At 43.9% G+C, this 14,637-nt stretch overlaps 1 protein-coding gene across 20 annotated transcripts in view; it reads left to right on the forward strand.

The window, feature by feature from the left end:
* The window catches only part of LOC118395864 (CCR4-NOT transcription complex subunit 1-like), a 30,269-nt gene that overhangs the window by 14,210 nt on the left and 1,422 nt on the right, over positions 1–14,637 (forward strand). For 7 of the 20 annotated variants that reach the window (XM_052466049.1, XM_052466053.1, XM_052466052.1 and 4 more), the window contains exons 19-45: positions 785–1,071; positions 1,196–1,273; positions 1,434–1,671; positions 2,087–2,227; positions 2,358–2,537; positions 2,640–2,756; positions 2,900–3,010; positions 3,607–3,684; positions 3,777–3,990; positions 4,258–4,409; positions 4,480–4,776; positions 4,872–5,012; positions 5,128–5,232; positions 5,369–5,488; positions 5,627–5,821; positions 5,960–6,102; positions 6,216–6,324; positions 6,491–6,660; positions 7,051–7,282; positions 12,058–12,192; positions 12,535–12,783; positions 13,001–13,164; positions 13,278–13,395; positions 13,493–13,594; positions 13,683–13,856; positions 13,963–14,175; positions 14,374–14,554. In XM_052466049.1, the coding sequence (XP_052322009.1) occupies positions 785–1,071; positions 1,196–1,273; positions 1,434–1,671; positions 2,087–2,227; positions 2,358–2,537; positions 2,640–2,756; positions 2,900–3,010; positions 3,607–3,684; positions 3,777–3,990; positions 4,258–4,409; positions 4,480–4,776; positions 4,872–5,012; positions 5,128–5,232; positions 5,369–5,488; positions 5,627–5,821; positions 5,960–6,102; positions 6,216–6,324; positions 6,491–6,660; positions 7,051–7,282; positions 12,058–12,192; positions 12,535–12,783; positions 13,001–13,164; positions 13,278–13,395; positions 13,493–13,594; positions 13,683–13,856; positions 13,963–14,175; positions 14,374–14,554 (4,444 nt within the window). Of the gene's footprint in view, positions 1–784; positions 1,072–1,195; positions 1,274–1,433; positions 1,672–2,086; positions 2,228–2,357; positions 2,538–2,639; positions 2,757–2,899; positions 3,011–3,606; positions 3,685–3,776; positions 3,991–4,257; positions 4,410–4,479; positions 4,777–4,871; positions 5,013–5,127; positions 5,233–5,368; positions 5,489–5,626; positions 5,822–5,959; positions 6,103–6,215; positions 6,325–6,490; positions 6,661–7,050; positions 7,283–8,753; positions 9,097–9,197; positions 12,033–12,057; positions 12,193–12,534; positions 12,784–13,000; positions 13,165–13,277; positions 13,396–13,492; positions 13,595–13,682; positions 13,857–13,962; positions 14,176–14,373; positions 14,555–14,637 lie in introns of those variants that run through there. The other 13 variants (XM_052466062.1, XM_052466065.1, XM_052466066.1 and 10 more) reach the window with 9 other exon arrangements.

Consider the following 14,637-nt stretch of genomic DNA (forward strand, 5'->3'; position numbering starts at 1 on the left):
TTAGGGAAATTTATTTGCTAAAGTCAACTTTCAATAGTGAAAATAGTAGCAAATTAGCAATAGGCTACTGTTGATAGTTTACAAAAAGAAAGCTCTACAAAAAGACATCTAGCATTCGTATTGGCTACTGTAGCCGGAACTTTCTCAAAAGAGGCTAGCTTAAAGGGTCAACATTCTATTTTTAACATTGATATAATTTGGCCATAGATAAACACATTTATTCTATGTATCCAATTTTATTGTATTATTTTGTATGCTGTCTTATATGGTTTTGTAGAAGGATTTTAGGCTGTCCACATTTGTTATTTGTTTCTCTTATTTTAACTACAGAAGTCAAGTGGCTAATACGCTATATTCTTTTGCATCTGTATCGTTTTGTGATTAGAGTTGTCGCGATATGACAACCTGATTTTCCATGTCAAAAAGGAAAACACAAAGCAGGCTGAACTCCATTGTCCTTTATTAAATCTAATGTATGCAAAATAGTGGTGCTATAGCTTGGATAAGAAATGTGATTTTGGTTGACAACATAAGGCTGCTTGTTATCAACGTTAGGACTGTTTTCCTCAATTTGTCTGCTTTATGTTGTTTCCTTACCACAACACCGCTGAGTGTCAATACTGGTGTCGTGAAAACCCTAATTGTGATACTAAACCTGGTATTAAAGTCAACATTCTGGTATTGTGACATTTCTAGTCTGCAGGGTGTTGCAGGCACTTATCCAGTGACCGTGTTTGTCAAACTTGCAGATGCTAAATCCTTGGCGCCTGTCTCTCTCTGGCAGGTGCTGGAGATGCTGCAAAGGTTCAAGGACTCCACCATCAAGCGAGAGCGTGAGGTCTTTAACTGTATGTTGAGGAACTTGTTTGAGGAGTACCGCTTCTTCCCCCAGTACCCTGACAAGGAGCTACACATCACCGCCTGCCTGTTCGGGGGGATCATTGAGAAAGGCCTTGTCACCTACATGGCCCTCGGACTGGCCCTTCGATATGTACTCGAAGCCTTGAGGAAGCCATTTGGGTCCAAAATGTATTACTTTGGAATCGCTGCTCTAGATAGATTCAAAAATAGGTATGGACTATTATCTGTCTTCGAGTGCTTAATGGAATTCCACACTGAATATTTGCATGTTGCGCATGTGTGATTCAAATGATCTGTGACTGCTGTAGGGCTAATTTGATCTTTCCCTCTCTAGACTGAAGGACTATCCCCAATATTGTCAGCACTTGGCCTCAATCGGCCACTTCCTGCAATTCCCCCATCATTTACAAGAGGTAATTGGATTTCCTGTATATTTGTGACACAATCGGTCATTCTTCATCTGTACATGTATCTTCCTTGTTTTTATACTGATATCCGTAACATCTTAGCCAGAGGTGCGGATCCTACTTCACGATAAATAAGTCTCTCGCTCTGGCACTTTCGAATATCCTGTGCGTGCAGTATATTGAGTATGGCCAACAGTCACGGGACCCTCCGGTGAAGATGCAGGGATCCATCACCACCCCAGGAAGCCTGGCGCTGGCGCAAGTTCAGGCCTTGTCTCAGCCTCCCAAAGCCCCCCAGCCTGGACAGCCCAGCACCCTGGTCACCACAGCTACCACCACCACCACTGTCGCCAAAAACACTACCATCACCCGGCCTACCCCTGGCTTCAAGAAGGATGTGCCGGTGAGTACCTGGGGAAAACATCAAGGACTTGCACCATATATATGCCAACGTTTTTCTCTGGTCATGTAAAATGACTCTTGCAAACCAGTGCATCAGTTTTCCTGCGTTGCCATAGTTTGTGTCAATGGCAACATTCTGAACCTTTCTATGAGGAACGCTCTCTGGTTTTCACATTTGAAATGCTCATTTTAGTTTACAAAGACTAAAGGAATGTAAACACCAGGAAATATTTAGATTTTTAACAAATGTGTGACAAGCCTAAAATAATGAGTTGGTTGAAGCTATGTCACTGAAGAAATTCTCCAGTAGTGGAGTTGTTTGGCAAATATGCGCTCACTAAGAATTGAAGTTTCCCAAGAAGAGCTTATAATATAGAATTGCAGCATTTTGTTTTGAATGTATATTGTAATTTCAGCCTTCCATCAACACCACAAACATCGACACACTTCTAGTAGCAACAGACCAAACCGAGAGGATTGTGGAACCCCCAGAAAATGTTCAAGAGAAAATTGCTTTCATCTTCAATAACCTGTCACAATCCAACATGACACAGAAGGTCAGTCATAGATATATTTTTGTTTACTACCTGGTGTTGCAAAAGCATGCTATATTGAGGATCTTGGTTTTGGCCAAGGTTTCTACTATTACTTCTACTAATACTTGTGTACTTTCATCTTACTCTCAAGGTTGAGGAGTTAAAGGAGACTGTCAAAGAGGAGTTCATGCCCTGGGTCTCTCAGTATCTGGTCATGAAGAGGGTCAGCATTGAGCCCAACTTCCACAGCCTGTACTCCAACTTCTTGGACACCCTGAAGAACCCAGAGTTTGTCAAAATGGCCCTGAATGAAACTTACAGAAACATCAAGGTGAAGAGTTATTCACTTAATCAATTTTTATGGACAATAGTTTGTAAACTCATCAGATAAAGATATATTTCATTGCTAACCTTTTCTCTCTCCCTGTGACAGGTTCTCCTTACCTCTGATAAGGCAGCTGCAAACTTCTCTGATCGATCCCTACTGAAGAATTTGGGTCACTGGCTTGGTATGATCACTCTGGCTAAAAACAAGCCCATCCTGTACACAGTGCGTAGATTTCCTCATTTTTAAATGTTGGCCTGTATTAAACTTTCCATTTTGTTTTCCTCCCAACAATTAACCAAATGTTCGTAATTGTGCCCCAAGATGATATTTTGTGTTTAACCTGTTTTTAATTTTTTTCCTGTTAGGATTTGGAGGTGAAATCCCTGTTGTTGGAAGCGTATGTCAAGGGGCAGCAGGAGCTACTCTATGTGGTCCCGTTTGTGGCCAAAGTCCTGGAATCCAGTTTACGTAGCGTGGTAAAGCCACATTCTCACCAACATTTTTAAGTATATCAATATGCATCTGGATTCACATTTTAATTTCTAGGAAAACTTTTACATTGTTGACAGTGCGAATTGTTCAGTGAGCTTGAGCCCAGCACAGACTGAGCCATCCCCGGCAGGCAGGAATAGCGAGACGGCCAACACAACAGACAATATTTGGGCCTGGAGTATTTCCCCTGACTACGGCCTGCCTATTACTAGACTAGTTTTTCTTGGGCAGGTCGCATGGTCAAGAGAAATAATGGGCCCTAAGACTGATCCACAGAAAACGAAAGTGAGCCAGTTCCATCAGGCAGAGTACCTACAGCAGCAGACAGGGAGCCAGTCAGAGCTAGATGACGTAGACAAGTATAGACCGCATTAAAGCCCACCTCCAGAGGAAGCAAAGAGGTGCAGAGTATGTGCGCAATATTTTTGTTTAAAAAACGTTTTGGTTAGGAGCCAATAGCTCTCTAGGTAATTTATTTTGACTTGTTAGCACTGGGTTTGTGTATTGGCACATTTCCTATCTATTATGCCTTCAATGTTTTTAAGAGCAGGTTGACTTAAAAGCCATTTAATATCCTCAGATTTTTCGACCCCAGAATCCCTGGACGATGGCCATCATGAATGTTCTGGCAGAGCTGCATACAGAGCATGGCCTCAAGGTCAGGGAACCCCTTCTCTTTCATCTACCAGTCACATCATGTTTCTAAAAGTTTTCAGGTACTGATTTGTCATTGTGCTTTTCTCACTACAGCTGAACTTGAAGTTTGAGATTGAGGTGCTGTGTAAGAACTTATCATTGGACATCAATGACCTGAAGCCTGGCACCCTTCTGAAGGACAAAGACAAGTTGAAGAGCCTGGAGGAACAGCTCTCTGCACCAAAGAAAGAGGCCAAGCCCCCTGAAGAAATGCTCCCTGTTGTTAGCACAGGTATCCAGCACTTTCAAATTGGGATGCCCCTTGTCGGTGTGTGAATATCTTTCTAACAAATGTATTTGAATGTTTGTTTCATCTGATTGTGATGTTGGTCCCCATGTGTATATTGAAATGGAAATATTTCATAATTTATTGAATGATTTTAGCTCATAATACGATCATTTCAATTTCAATAACCTACATTTGTTCAAGTGTTTTGCCAAGAACATTTAACCCATTGCTTTTTTTTATTTGTTCTGTTCATCGAGCTGCTGCTCGGGCTGTATTTTAATCAAAATAGCATTTTGTAACCAACAGGAGACTTTCTTCCATTTGCAGCTGCGCCATCCACTCCTGCCGCAACCACCACTTGCTCAGCTACTGGTCCCCCTACCCCACAGTTTAGCTATCATGACATCAATGTGTACGCCCTTGCAGGGCTAGCCCCTCACATCAATATCAACATCAATGTAAGTAGCACTCTCACTCAAACACCTGGGTTGTGACCTACACATGGTACTAAGACTTCTCTCCCTGCAGATCCCCTTGCTCCAAGCCCACCCTCAGCTTAAGCAGTGTGTGAGACAGTCCATTGAGCGGGCCGTGCAGGAGCTCGTCCACCCTGTGGTGGACCGTTCCATCAAGATCGCCATGACTACCTGCGAGCAGATTGTCAGGAAGGACTTTGCCCTGGACTCCGAGGAGTCGCGCATGCGTGTGGCTGCCCATCACATGATGCGTAACCTGACCGCCGGCATGGCCATGATCACCTGCCGGGAGCCCCTGCTCATGAGTATCGCTACCAACCTGAAGAACAGCTTTGCCGCAGCCCTCAGAGTACAGTCGCCTTCATTCACATCCACAAAGCACTATATAAAATAAGTCTTATTAGTGTTCCTTTTGCTTATAGCTTTGGTCCTGTCTCCCTCCAGGCCCCCACCCCCCAGCAGAGAGAGATGATGGAGGAGGCTGCTGCTAGGGTTGCCCAGGACAACTGTGAGCTGGCCTGCTGCTTCATTCAGAAGACTGCAGTGGAGAAGGCTGGCCCAGAGATGGACAAGAGACTGGCCACGGTTAGTGGTTATGGGCTCATCACCATATTGGCACTGGGATGCTGCTCTTGTCTGTATACTGTCCACAACTTTTGTATGATGGCTGACTTGTACCTTTACGCTTTCTCTCCTGTAGGAGTTTGAGCTGAGGAAGCACGCCCGTCAGGAGGGTCGTCGCTACTGCGACCCTGTGGTGCTGACCTACCAGGCAGAGCGCATGCCAGAGCAGATCAGACTCAAGGTGAGCACACCTAGTTTTTGGCACTCTACTTTCTCTCCTATTATCGATATAGTCAAGAAAACGTAAATTAAAAAATGTTTTTATCAAAGACTGCGTTTGCATCTGGACTATTTAATGAGCTAAATTTCTACCATAGGTTGGAGGAGTAGACCCCAAACAGCTGGCGGTGTACGAGGAGTTTGCCAGGAATGTTCCAGGCTTCCTACCCAGCAACGACCTGTCTCAGCCCACTGGATTCCTTGCCCAGCCCATGAAGGTAGACTCTCATACCACTGGAAGAGAGAACTCCCTGAAATTGCATTTTCTGCTGTCTTTGACATAACCCAATCTGATTTTAAGCTTAAGAACTTTACTCAAGTACCATATAAATGTCTCTGTCCTGTGTTTATTACAGCAACAGGCATGGGCCACAGACGATGTGGCTCAGATTTATGACAAGTGCATGGCGGACCTGGAGCAGCACCTCCATGCCATCCCCCCAGCGCTGGCCATGAACCCCCAGACTCAAGCCCTGCGCAGTCTGCTGGAGGCAGTGGCCCTGGCCAGGAACTCCCGGGATGGCATTGCTGCTCTGGGCCTGCTGCAGAAGGTTAGGGACTACTCCGCACACAACAACACTAGGAAAACATACATGGATAGAAAAGTTGTTTAGTTGTCTTTATGAATACACCGGTCTCAGTAGAAAAGATCTCTTCCAGTGTCCCTCATCTCTCCTTCCTTGTTCTAGGCTGTGGAGGGTCTGCTCGATGCCACCAGTGGTGCCGATGCTGACCTGCTCCTGCGGTACAGAGAGTGTCACCTGCTGGTGCTCAAAGCCCTCCAGGACGGACGGGCATACGGACCACAATGGTGCAACAAACAGATTACCAGGTTGGTATCCCCTTAACTTTCCTGTTGGTTGGGTTAAGTTTTTTGCTCGAATGAAGAGGGGAAACTAAATCCACTCGTTAATTTAATGTTTGTGATATCTTTACTTGTTCCAGGTGCCTGATTGAGTGCCGTGATGAGTACAAGTACAATGTGGAGGCTGTGGAGCTGTTGATCAGAAACCACCTGGTCAACATGCAGCAGTACGACCTGCACCTGGCACAGGTAAACACCACTACACACCTTTTATTAAGCATTGAGATATTCTAGTGTGAGCAATGCCATCTGTCAATAGTCCATCTTGATTCTATACAACGGAATAATGGGCATGTGGTGTATTCCGTCCCTTTGTCACTATCTTAACCCCTGTGTGTATGTTTCTCTTGTCTAGTCTATGGAGAACGGTCTGCACTACATGGCAGTGGCATTTGCCATGCAGCTGGTAAAGCTGCTGCTGGTGGATGAGCGCAGTGTGAGCCACATCACAGAGGCCGACCTGTTCCACACCATCGAGACTCTGATGAGAACCAGCGCACACTCTAGGGCCAATGCACCCGAGGGGTGAGTCCTTTTCTGTCCTAATTTAATTAGGATTTTGGGTTGTGTTCATTAAGACACACTGTAAAATGGGTGTTAATATACTGAACAAAAACATGAACGCAACCATTTCAAAGATTTTACTGCGTTGGTTCACATGAGGAAATCAGTCAATTGAAATACATTTATTATGCCCTAATCTATGGGATCTTTTTTTAATATCAGCTCATAAAACATGGGACTAACACTTTACATGTGGCGTATTTATATTTTGTAGTTTAGGCTGTCGTTATTTTCAGTTCGTTGTCTTCCATTTGGTGCACAATGAATAACACCTTGGAGATGTGGAGTTTATTGGGGTGTTGGTGTACATATGTTTCGTTTTCTAACTGATTTGTGTCCTGTGATCCCCAGGCTTCCTCAGCTGATGGATGTGGTCCGCTCTAACTACGAGGCCATGATCGACCGGGCCCATGGAGGACCCAACTTTATGATGCACTCTGGCATCTCCCAAGCGTCTGAGTACGACGACCCGCCGGGCCTGAGGGAGAAGGCGGAGTACTTGCTGAGGGAATGGGTCAACCTGTACCACTCTGCAGCCGCTGGCCGGGACAGCACCAAGGCCTTTTCTGCTTTTGTGGGCCAGGTACAGCACACACACTTGTCTTTTAACCGTCTTTGCCTTATGATAGGTTCCTCCAAGGCAGTTACTTGGTTTGCCTTAAAATACACAGCACAAGTCATGACCTTGACAGAGTGGGTCTTAGTGCTCATGGTAGCAACCCCATTATTTTGGAACCCACTGCTGTGCTTACCAAGCAGCAGTGTTACTTATGAAACTGGACATTTATACTAAAATCTTAGTAATTTGTGTTCCTGGATCCATTCACAGCATTACAAGGCTATGTTGAGACAATGACTTATCAATGACCCAAGCCCAGCTCAGCTAACCCCTACCATTTTGACGCTGAGTTGACATTATGCTTCAGCAAATGAACATTACACGGTGTTGGTAGACACAATTTAACTTAATTTATGTCCCTCTGAATGCCTCTGCTGATCCTACAGCTATTGTATGCAGTAATCATGTGCCTATGAACCAGAGTTATAACTGTTCCCACGTTAACATATGTAGTAGCTTATGACACAAGGTTCATGAAATTTAATAACTCGCTAGTAACAGATATTCATATTCTATCTCTGAAACTCACTTGAATAATACCTTTGATACAGTGGTAGCAATACATGGTTATAAAATCTACTGAAAAGACAAATGCCAATGGCTGAGATGTTGTTTTTATATTCAGAACCACATTCCTAAAAAGCTTTGAAGATCTCATGTTAAATACTGTTGAAGGAATACGGCTACAGGTTCATCTGCCTCACCTATAGCCCATTCTGGTGGCAAGCTGCTATAGACCACCATGTGCTAACATTATCTGGATAACGTGTGAAATGCTTGATAATGTACAGTCGTGGTCAAAAGTTGAGAATGACACAACTATTAATTTCCACAAAGTTTGCTGCTTCAGTGTCTTTAGATATTTTTATCAGATGTTACTATGGAATACTGAAGTATAATTACAAGCATTTCATAAGTTTCAAAGGCTTTTATTGACAATTACATGAAGTTGATGTAAAGAGTCAATATTTGCAGTGTTGACCCTTCTTTTTCAAGTCCTCTGCAATCCACCCTGGCATGCTGTCAAATTAACTTCTGGGCCACATCCTGACTTATAGCAGCCCATTCTTGCATAATCAATGCTTGGAGTAAGTCAGAATTTGTGGGGTTTTGTTTGGGATTAAGGTCTGTGGAGTTTCCTGGCCATGGACCTAAAATATCAGTGTTTTGTTCCCCGAGCCACTTAGTTATCACTTTTGCCTTATGGCAAGGTGCTCCATCATGCTGGAAAAGGCATTGTTCATCACCAAACTGTTCCTGGATGGTTGGGAGAAGTTGCTCTTGGAGGATGTGTTGGTACCATTCTTTATTCATGGCTGTGTTCTTAGGTAAAATTGTGAGTGAGCCCACTCCCTTGGCTGAGAAGCAACCCCACACATGAATGGTCTCAGGATTCTTTACTGTTGGTAGTGCTCACCTTGTCTTCTCCGTACAGGGTTTTATCCGGATGCCCCAAACAATCGGAAAGGGGATTCATCAGAGAAAATGACTTTACCCCAGTCCTCAGCAGTCCAATCCCTGTACCTTTTGCAGAATATCAGTCTGTCCCTGATGTTGTTCCTGGAGAGAAGTGGCTTCTTTGCTGCCCTCGACACCAGGCCATCAAATTCTTCGCCTCCCTGTGCGTGCAGATGCACCCACACCTGCCTGCTGCCATTCCTGAGCCAGCTCTGTACTGGTGGTGCCCCGATCCCGCAGCTGAATCAACTTTAGGAGATGGTCCTGGCGCTTGCTGGACATTTTTGGGCGCCCTGAAGCCTTCTTCACAACAATTGAACCACTCCTTGATGATCTAATAAATGGTTGATTCAGGTGCAATATCCTTGCCTGTGAAGCCTTTTTTTTGTGCAAAGCAATGACTGCACGTGTTTCCTTGCAGGTAGCCATGGCTGACAGAGGAAGAACTATGATTCCAAGCACCACCCTCCTTTTGAAGCTTCCAGTCTGTTATTTGAACTCAATCCGCATGACCGTGATCTCCAGCCTTGTCCCTGTCAACAGTCACACCAGTGTTAACGAGAGAATCACTGACATGTCAGCTGGTCCTTTTGTGGAAGGGCTGAAATGCAGTGGAAATGTTTTTAGGGATTCAGTTCATTTGCATGGGGAAGAGGGACTTGGCAATTAATTGCAATTCATCTGATCACTCTTCATAACATTCTGGAGTATATGCAAATTGCCATCATACAAACTGAGGCAGCAGTGAAACTTCTCAACTTTTGGCCATGACTGTATGTGATATCAACAGCTGTATATTTTCTGGGTGATTTTAAATATTGACTGGCTTTCATCAAGTTGCCCACTCAAGAAAAAGATTCAAACTGTAACCAGTGCCTGCAACCTGGTTCAGGTTATCGGTCAACCTACCAGGGTAGTTACCAACAGGAATGAAATCATCATATATTGATCACATCTTTACTAATGCTGCAGAAATTTGCTTGAAAGCAGTATCTGGATGTAGTGATCACAATATAGTAGCCATATCTAGGATAACCAAAGTTCTAAAGGCTGGGTCTAATATAGTGTATGAGGTCATACAATACATTTTGTAGCGATTCCTATGTTGATGTAAAGAGTATTTGTTGGTCTGTGGTGCCGCTGGACACATTTATGAAATTGCTTATTCCAATTACTAATAAGCATTCACCCATTTAAGAAAACGACTAAAAATGGTTAAATCCCTGTTGATTGAGGAATTGAAAAATTGTATGGTTGGGAGGGATGAGGCAAAAGGAATGGCAAATAAGTCTGCCTGCACAACCAATTGGCAATGGTATTGAGAAATAATGATTAAACAATCAAATAAACTGTACTTTTCCAAGTAAAACTGACCAAATTATGAAAGACAAGCGGTGTAATTTTGAATTCTGTGAAGTGAGTGTGGAAGAGGAACAAATTGTCTATCAATAATGACAGGATACCGGGGTCAGACAACTTGGATGGAGAAGTACTGTGGATATTAAGACGATATTGCCACTCCTATTTGCCATATTTTCAATTTAAGACTACTAGAAATTGTGTGCCCTCAGGCCTGTAGGGAAGCGTAAGTCATTCCGCTACCTAAGAATAGTAAAGCCCCCTTTACTGGCTCAAATAGCAGACCAATCAGCCTATTACCAACCATTAGTTAACTTTTGGGAAAAAATGGTTTGACCAGATACATTATTTTACAGTAAACAAACTTTCAGCTGCTTATAGGAAAGGACATTCAACAAGCACAGCTGTTACACAAATTACTGTTTGGCTGAGAAATTGATAAGATTTTTTATTTTTATTTTACCTTAATTTAACTAGGCTAGTCAGTTAAAGAACAAATTCTTATTTTCAATGACAGCGGGTTAACTCCCTGTTCAGGGGCAGAACGACAGATTTGTACCTTTTCAGCTCGGGAGTTTGAACTTGCAACCTTCCGGTTACTAGTCCAATGCTCTAACCACTAGGCTACCCTGCCGCCCTGTTAAATTTCAGTGTCGCTTTTGACATTATCGATCATAGTCTGCTTGTGGGGACTTTATTTGTATTTTTTATGGCTTACACCCCTGCTATATTGTGGGTAAGGAGTTACCTGTCTAACAGAACACAAGGTGTACTTTAATAGATGCCTTTCTAACATAATCCAGGTAGAATCAGGAATTCCCCAGGGCAGCTGTCTAGGCCTCTTTTTTCCTAATGAGTAAAGCCAGTGTCTGTATGCAGATTTTTTTCTTTATTATTTATCTGTTATTTTACCAGGTAAGTTGACTGAGAACACGTTCTCATTTGCAGCAACGACCTGGGGAATAGTTACAGGGGAGAGGGGGATGAATGAGCCAATTGTAAACTGGGGATTATTAGGTGACTGATGGTTTGAGGGCCAGATTGGGAATTTAGCCAGGACACCGGGGTTAACACCCCTACTCTTACGATAAGTGCCATGGGATCTTTAATGACCTCAGAGTCAGGAGACCCGTTTAACGTCCCATCCGAAAGACGGCACCCTACACTGGGCATTGGGATATTTTTTTAGACCAGAGGAAAGAGTGCCTCCTACTGGCCCTCCAACACCACTTCTAGCAGCATCTGGTCTCCCATCCAAGAACTGACCAGGACCAACCCTGCTTAGCTTCAGAAGCAAGCAAGCAGTGGTATGCAGGGTGGTATGCTGCTGGATGACCTCACCTATACTCGTCAGCGACTGAAATGACTGCACCACTTAACAAAAAGCTACAGTTTCAGAATGGGTGGCAAGGAATAAGTTAGCCCTAAATATTTCTAAAACTAAAAGCATTGTATTTGGGACAAATCATTCACTTTAACTTCAAATAAATATTGTAATGAATGTGGAAATTGAGAATGTTGAGGTGACTAAACTGCTTGGAGTAACCCTGGATTGTAAACTGTCATGGTCAAAACATGTTGATACAACAGTAGCTAAGATGGGGAGAAGTCTGTCCATAATAAAGCGCTCCTCTGCCTTAACAACACTAAACAAGGCAGGTCCTACAGGCCCTAGTTTTGTCGCACCTGGTCTACTGTTCAGTCTTGTGGTCCGGTGCCACAAGGAGGGACTTAGGAAAATTGCAATTGGCTCAGAACAGGGCAACACGACTGGCCCTTAAATGTACACGGAGAGCTAACATTAATGATATGCTTGTCAATCTTTCCTGGCTCAGTGGTAGAGAGTGACTTCATGACTACTTGTTTTTGTAAGACGTGTTGACAAGCTGAATACACCGAGCTGTCTGTCTTTAAACTACTAGCACACAGCTTGGACACCAACGCATACCCCACAAGACATTCCAGAGGTTTCTTCACAATCCCCAAGTCCAGAACAGACTGGGAGGCGCACAGTACTACATAGAGCCATGACTACATTGATCTCTATTCCACATCAGGTAACTGATGCAAGCAGTAGAATCTGATAAAAATACACCTTATGGAACAGCGGGAACTGTGAAAAGATTCACAGCTACCGACACATGTGCAAGCACATTGTGTTATCATACATTTTGTGTTGTGGATATGTGGTGTTCTATGATGTAATGTAAGTGTCTTGGTGTGTTTGGACCCCAGGAAGAGTAGCTGCTTCCTTGGGATCAGATAATGAATCCCTAATAAAATTAAAATACACAGTAGCTGTTAATTTCAGGAAAAAATAAACAACAATTCTAACTACATTATGGAAGACGGTAGAAGCGAATGGCAATTCTCACTACTGTACTTACTGTCCTCCCCAGATGCACCAGCAGGGCATTCTGAAGACCGATGACCTGATCACACGTTTCTTCCGGCTGTGCACAGAGATGTGTGTTGAGATCAGCTACCGCGCCCAGGCCGAGCAGCAGCACAATCCTGCGGCCAGTGCCGCCATCATCAGAGCCAAGTGCTACCACAACCTGGACGCCTTTGTTCGCCTCATCGCTCTGCTGGTCAAGCACTCTGGAGAGGCCACCAACACAGTCACCAAGATCAACCTGCTCAACAAGGTAAGAATTAGGAGGATGCTCACCATGGAGGCTGAATAATAAGCTTTCTGCTTTGTAAAGATCTCTCAAAGACAATCTTACATTTGAAAACCTCAAACTGCAATATCAACTAAATGTTTTTTTTGTTGTTTTTTTCATACACCTCAGATTTAAGATAAGAAATGCTCTTGATGTCATGATTACTGTGCTCATTTGAATGCCCCTTGACTGGTCTCAGGTTCTAGGTATTGTGGTTGGAGTGCTGATCCAGGACCATGATGTAAGACAGACAGAGTTTCAGCAGTTGCCTTACCACCGCATCTTCATCATGCTGCTGCTTGAGCTCAATGCCCCCGAGCATGTGCTGGAGACCATCAACTTCCAGACCCTCACCGCCTTCTGGTAAATGCTGCCATGTCTTGACAATCAGTGATCAATATTGTCTAACAGACATCTTAAAGGTTACTTTCCTCAACTCCGTATGATGTATATTTATTTTCCCCTTATATCCACAGCAACACTTTCCACATCCTGAGGCCTACCAAAGCCCCTGGCTTTGTCTACGCTTGGCTGGAGTTGATCTCTCACCGGATCTTCATCGCCAGGATGCTGGCACACACCCCACAGCAGAAGGCAAGGACAAGTCACTAACGTGTTAATGCAATGTCTGGGTGGGTGTTTTTGCTGCTTAAAAGCAACCATTGATAACCTTTGCTTTCTTTTCTCTTAGGGTTGGCCCATGTATGCCCAGCTACTCATTGATCTTTTCAAATACCTAGCGCCCTTCCTGCGGAATGTTGAGCTCAACAAACCTATGCAAATCCTCTATAAGGTATGTAAACTGCTCTGAATGTTTTTGTTTTTTTTCCCCCTTGAAATGACTAGTAACCTGACTGACTGGATTTTTCTCCTGTCCTCAGGGTACCCTGCGTGTCCTGCTTGTCTTGCTGCATGACTTCCCAGAGTTCCTGTGTGACTACCACTATGGCTTCTGTGATGTCATCCCGCCCAACTGCATCCAGCTCCGCAACCTGATCCTGAGTGCCTTCCCACGCAATATGAGACTTCCAGACCCCTTCACTCCCAATCTGAAGGTAAAGCTGAATGACAGACCCTAAATACATTATTACACAGGAAATGGTCTTCTGTAACTTTTAAGGTTTAGTCAATATTTTTTTTGTTTTACTTTTTCTTTACTAGGTTGACATGCTCAGCGAGATCAACATTGCTCCACGCATCCTCACTAACTTCACCGGAGTGATGCCCTCTCAGTTCAAGAAGGATCTGGACTCGTACCTGAAGACGCGCTCCCCTGTCACCTTCCTCTCTGAGCTCCGCAGCAATCTGCAGGTAGGGGGCGCCACTCTGGGTCCCTGGAAGTATTTGCAGCACAACGACACATCTTTAGACCAGGTTAAGTTTTGACTGAGTGAATATTCAAATGTGGATTTTTGTCATGTGTTGTTTCTGAAGTATCATCATACATGGGGGTTTCATTGCGTGTCTGTAGATCTAAGCAATGCTATCTGGAAACAAAACTAGTCTCCTTCCATTGCGTAGTGTTGGTTTTACATTTTTGTTCTCCCTTTTTACCCAACAACCCTCTTCTAGGTGTCAAATGAGCCAGGCAATCGTTACAACATCCAGCTGATCAATGCACTGGTGCTGTATGTGGGGACCCAGGCCATCGCACACATCCACAACAAGGGCAGCACTCCCTCCATGAGCACCATCACTCACTCAGCCCACATGGACATCTTCCAGAACCTGGCTGTGGACCTGGACACTGAGGGTAAGACACACACACACACACACACACACACGAAAGCAAACTTTTTTTTGTTTTTTGTATACAGTGGTATTCTCTCATTCCTT

This window comes from Oncorhynchus keta, chromosome 17 (assembly GCF_023373465.1).
Source record: "Oncorhynchus keta strain PuntledgeMale-10-30-2019 chromosome 17, Oket_V2, whole genome shotgun sequence".
NCBI classification, from domain to species: Eukaryota; Metazoa; Chordata; class Actinopteri; order Salmoniformes; family Salmonidae; genus Oncorhynchus; species Oncorhynchus keta.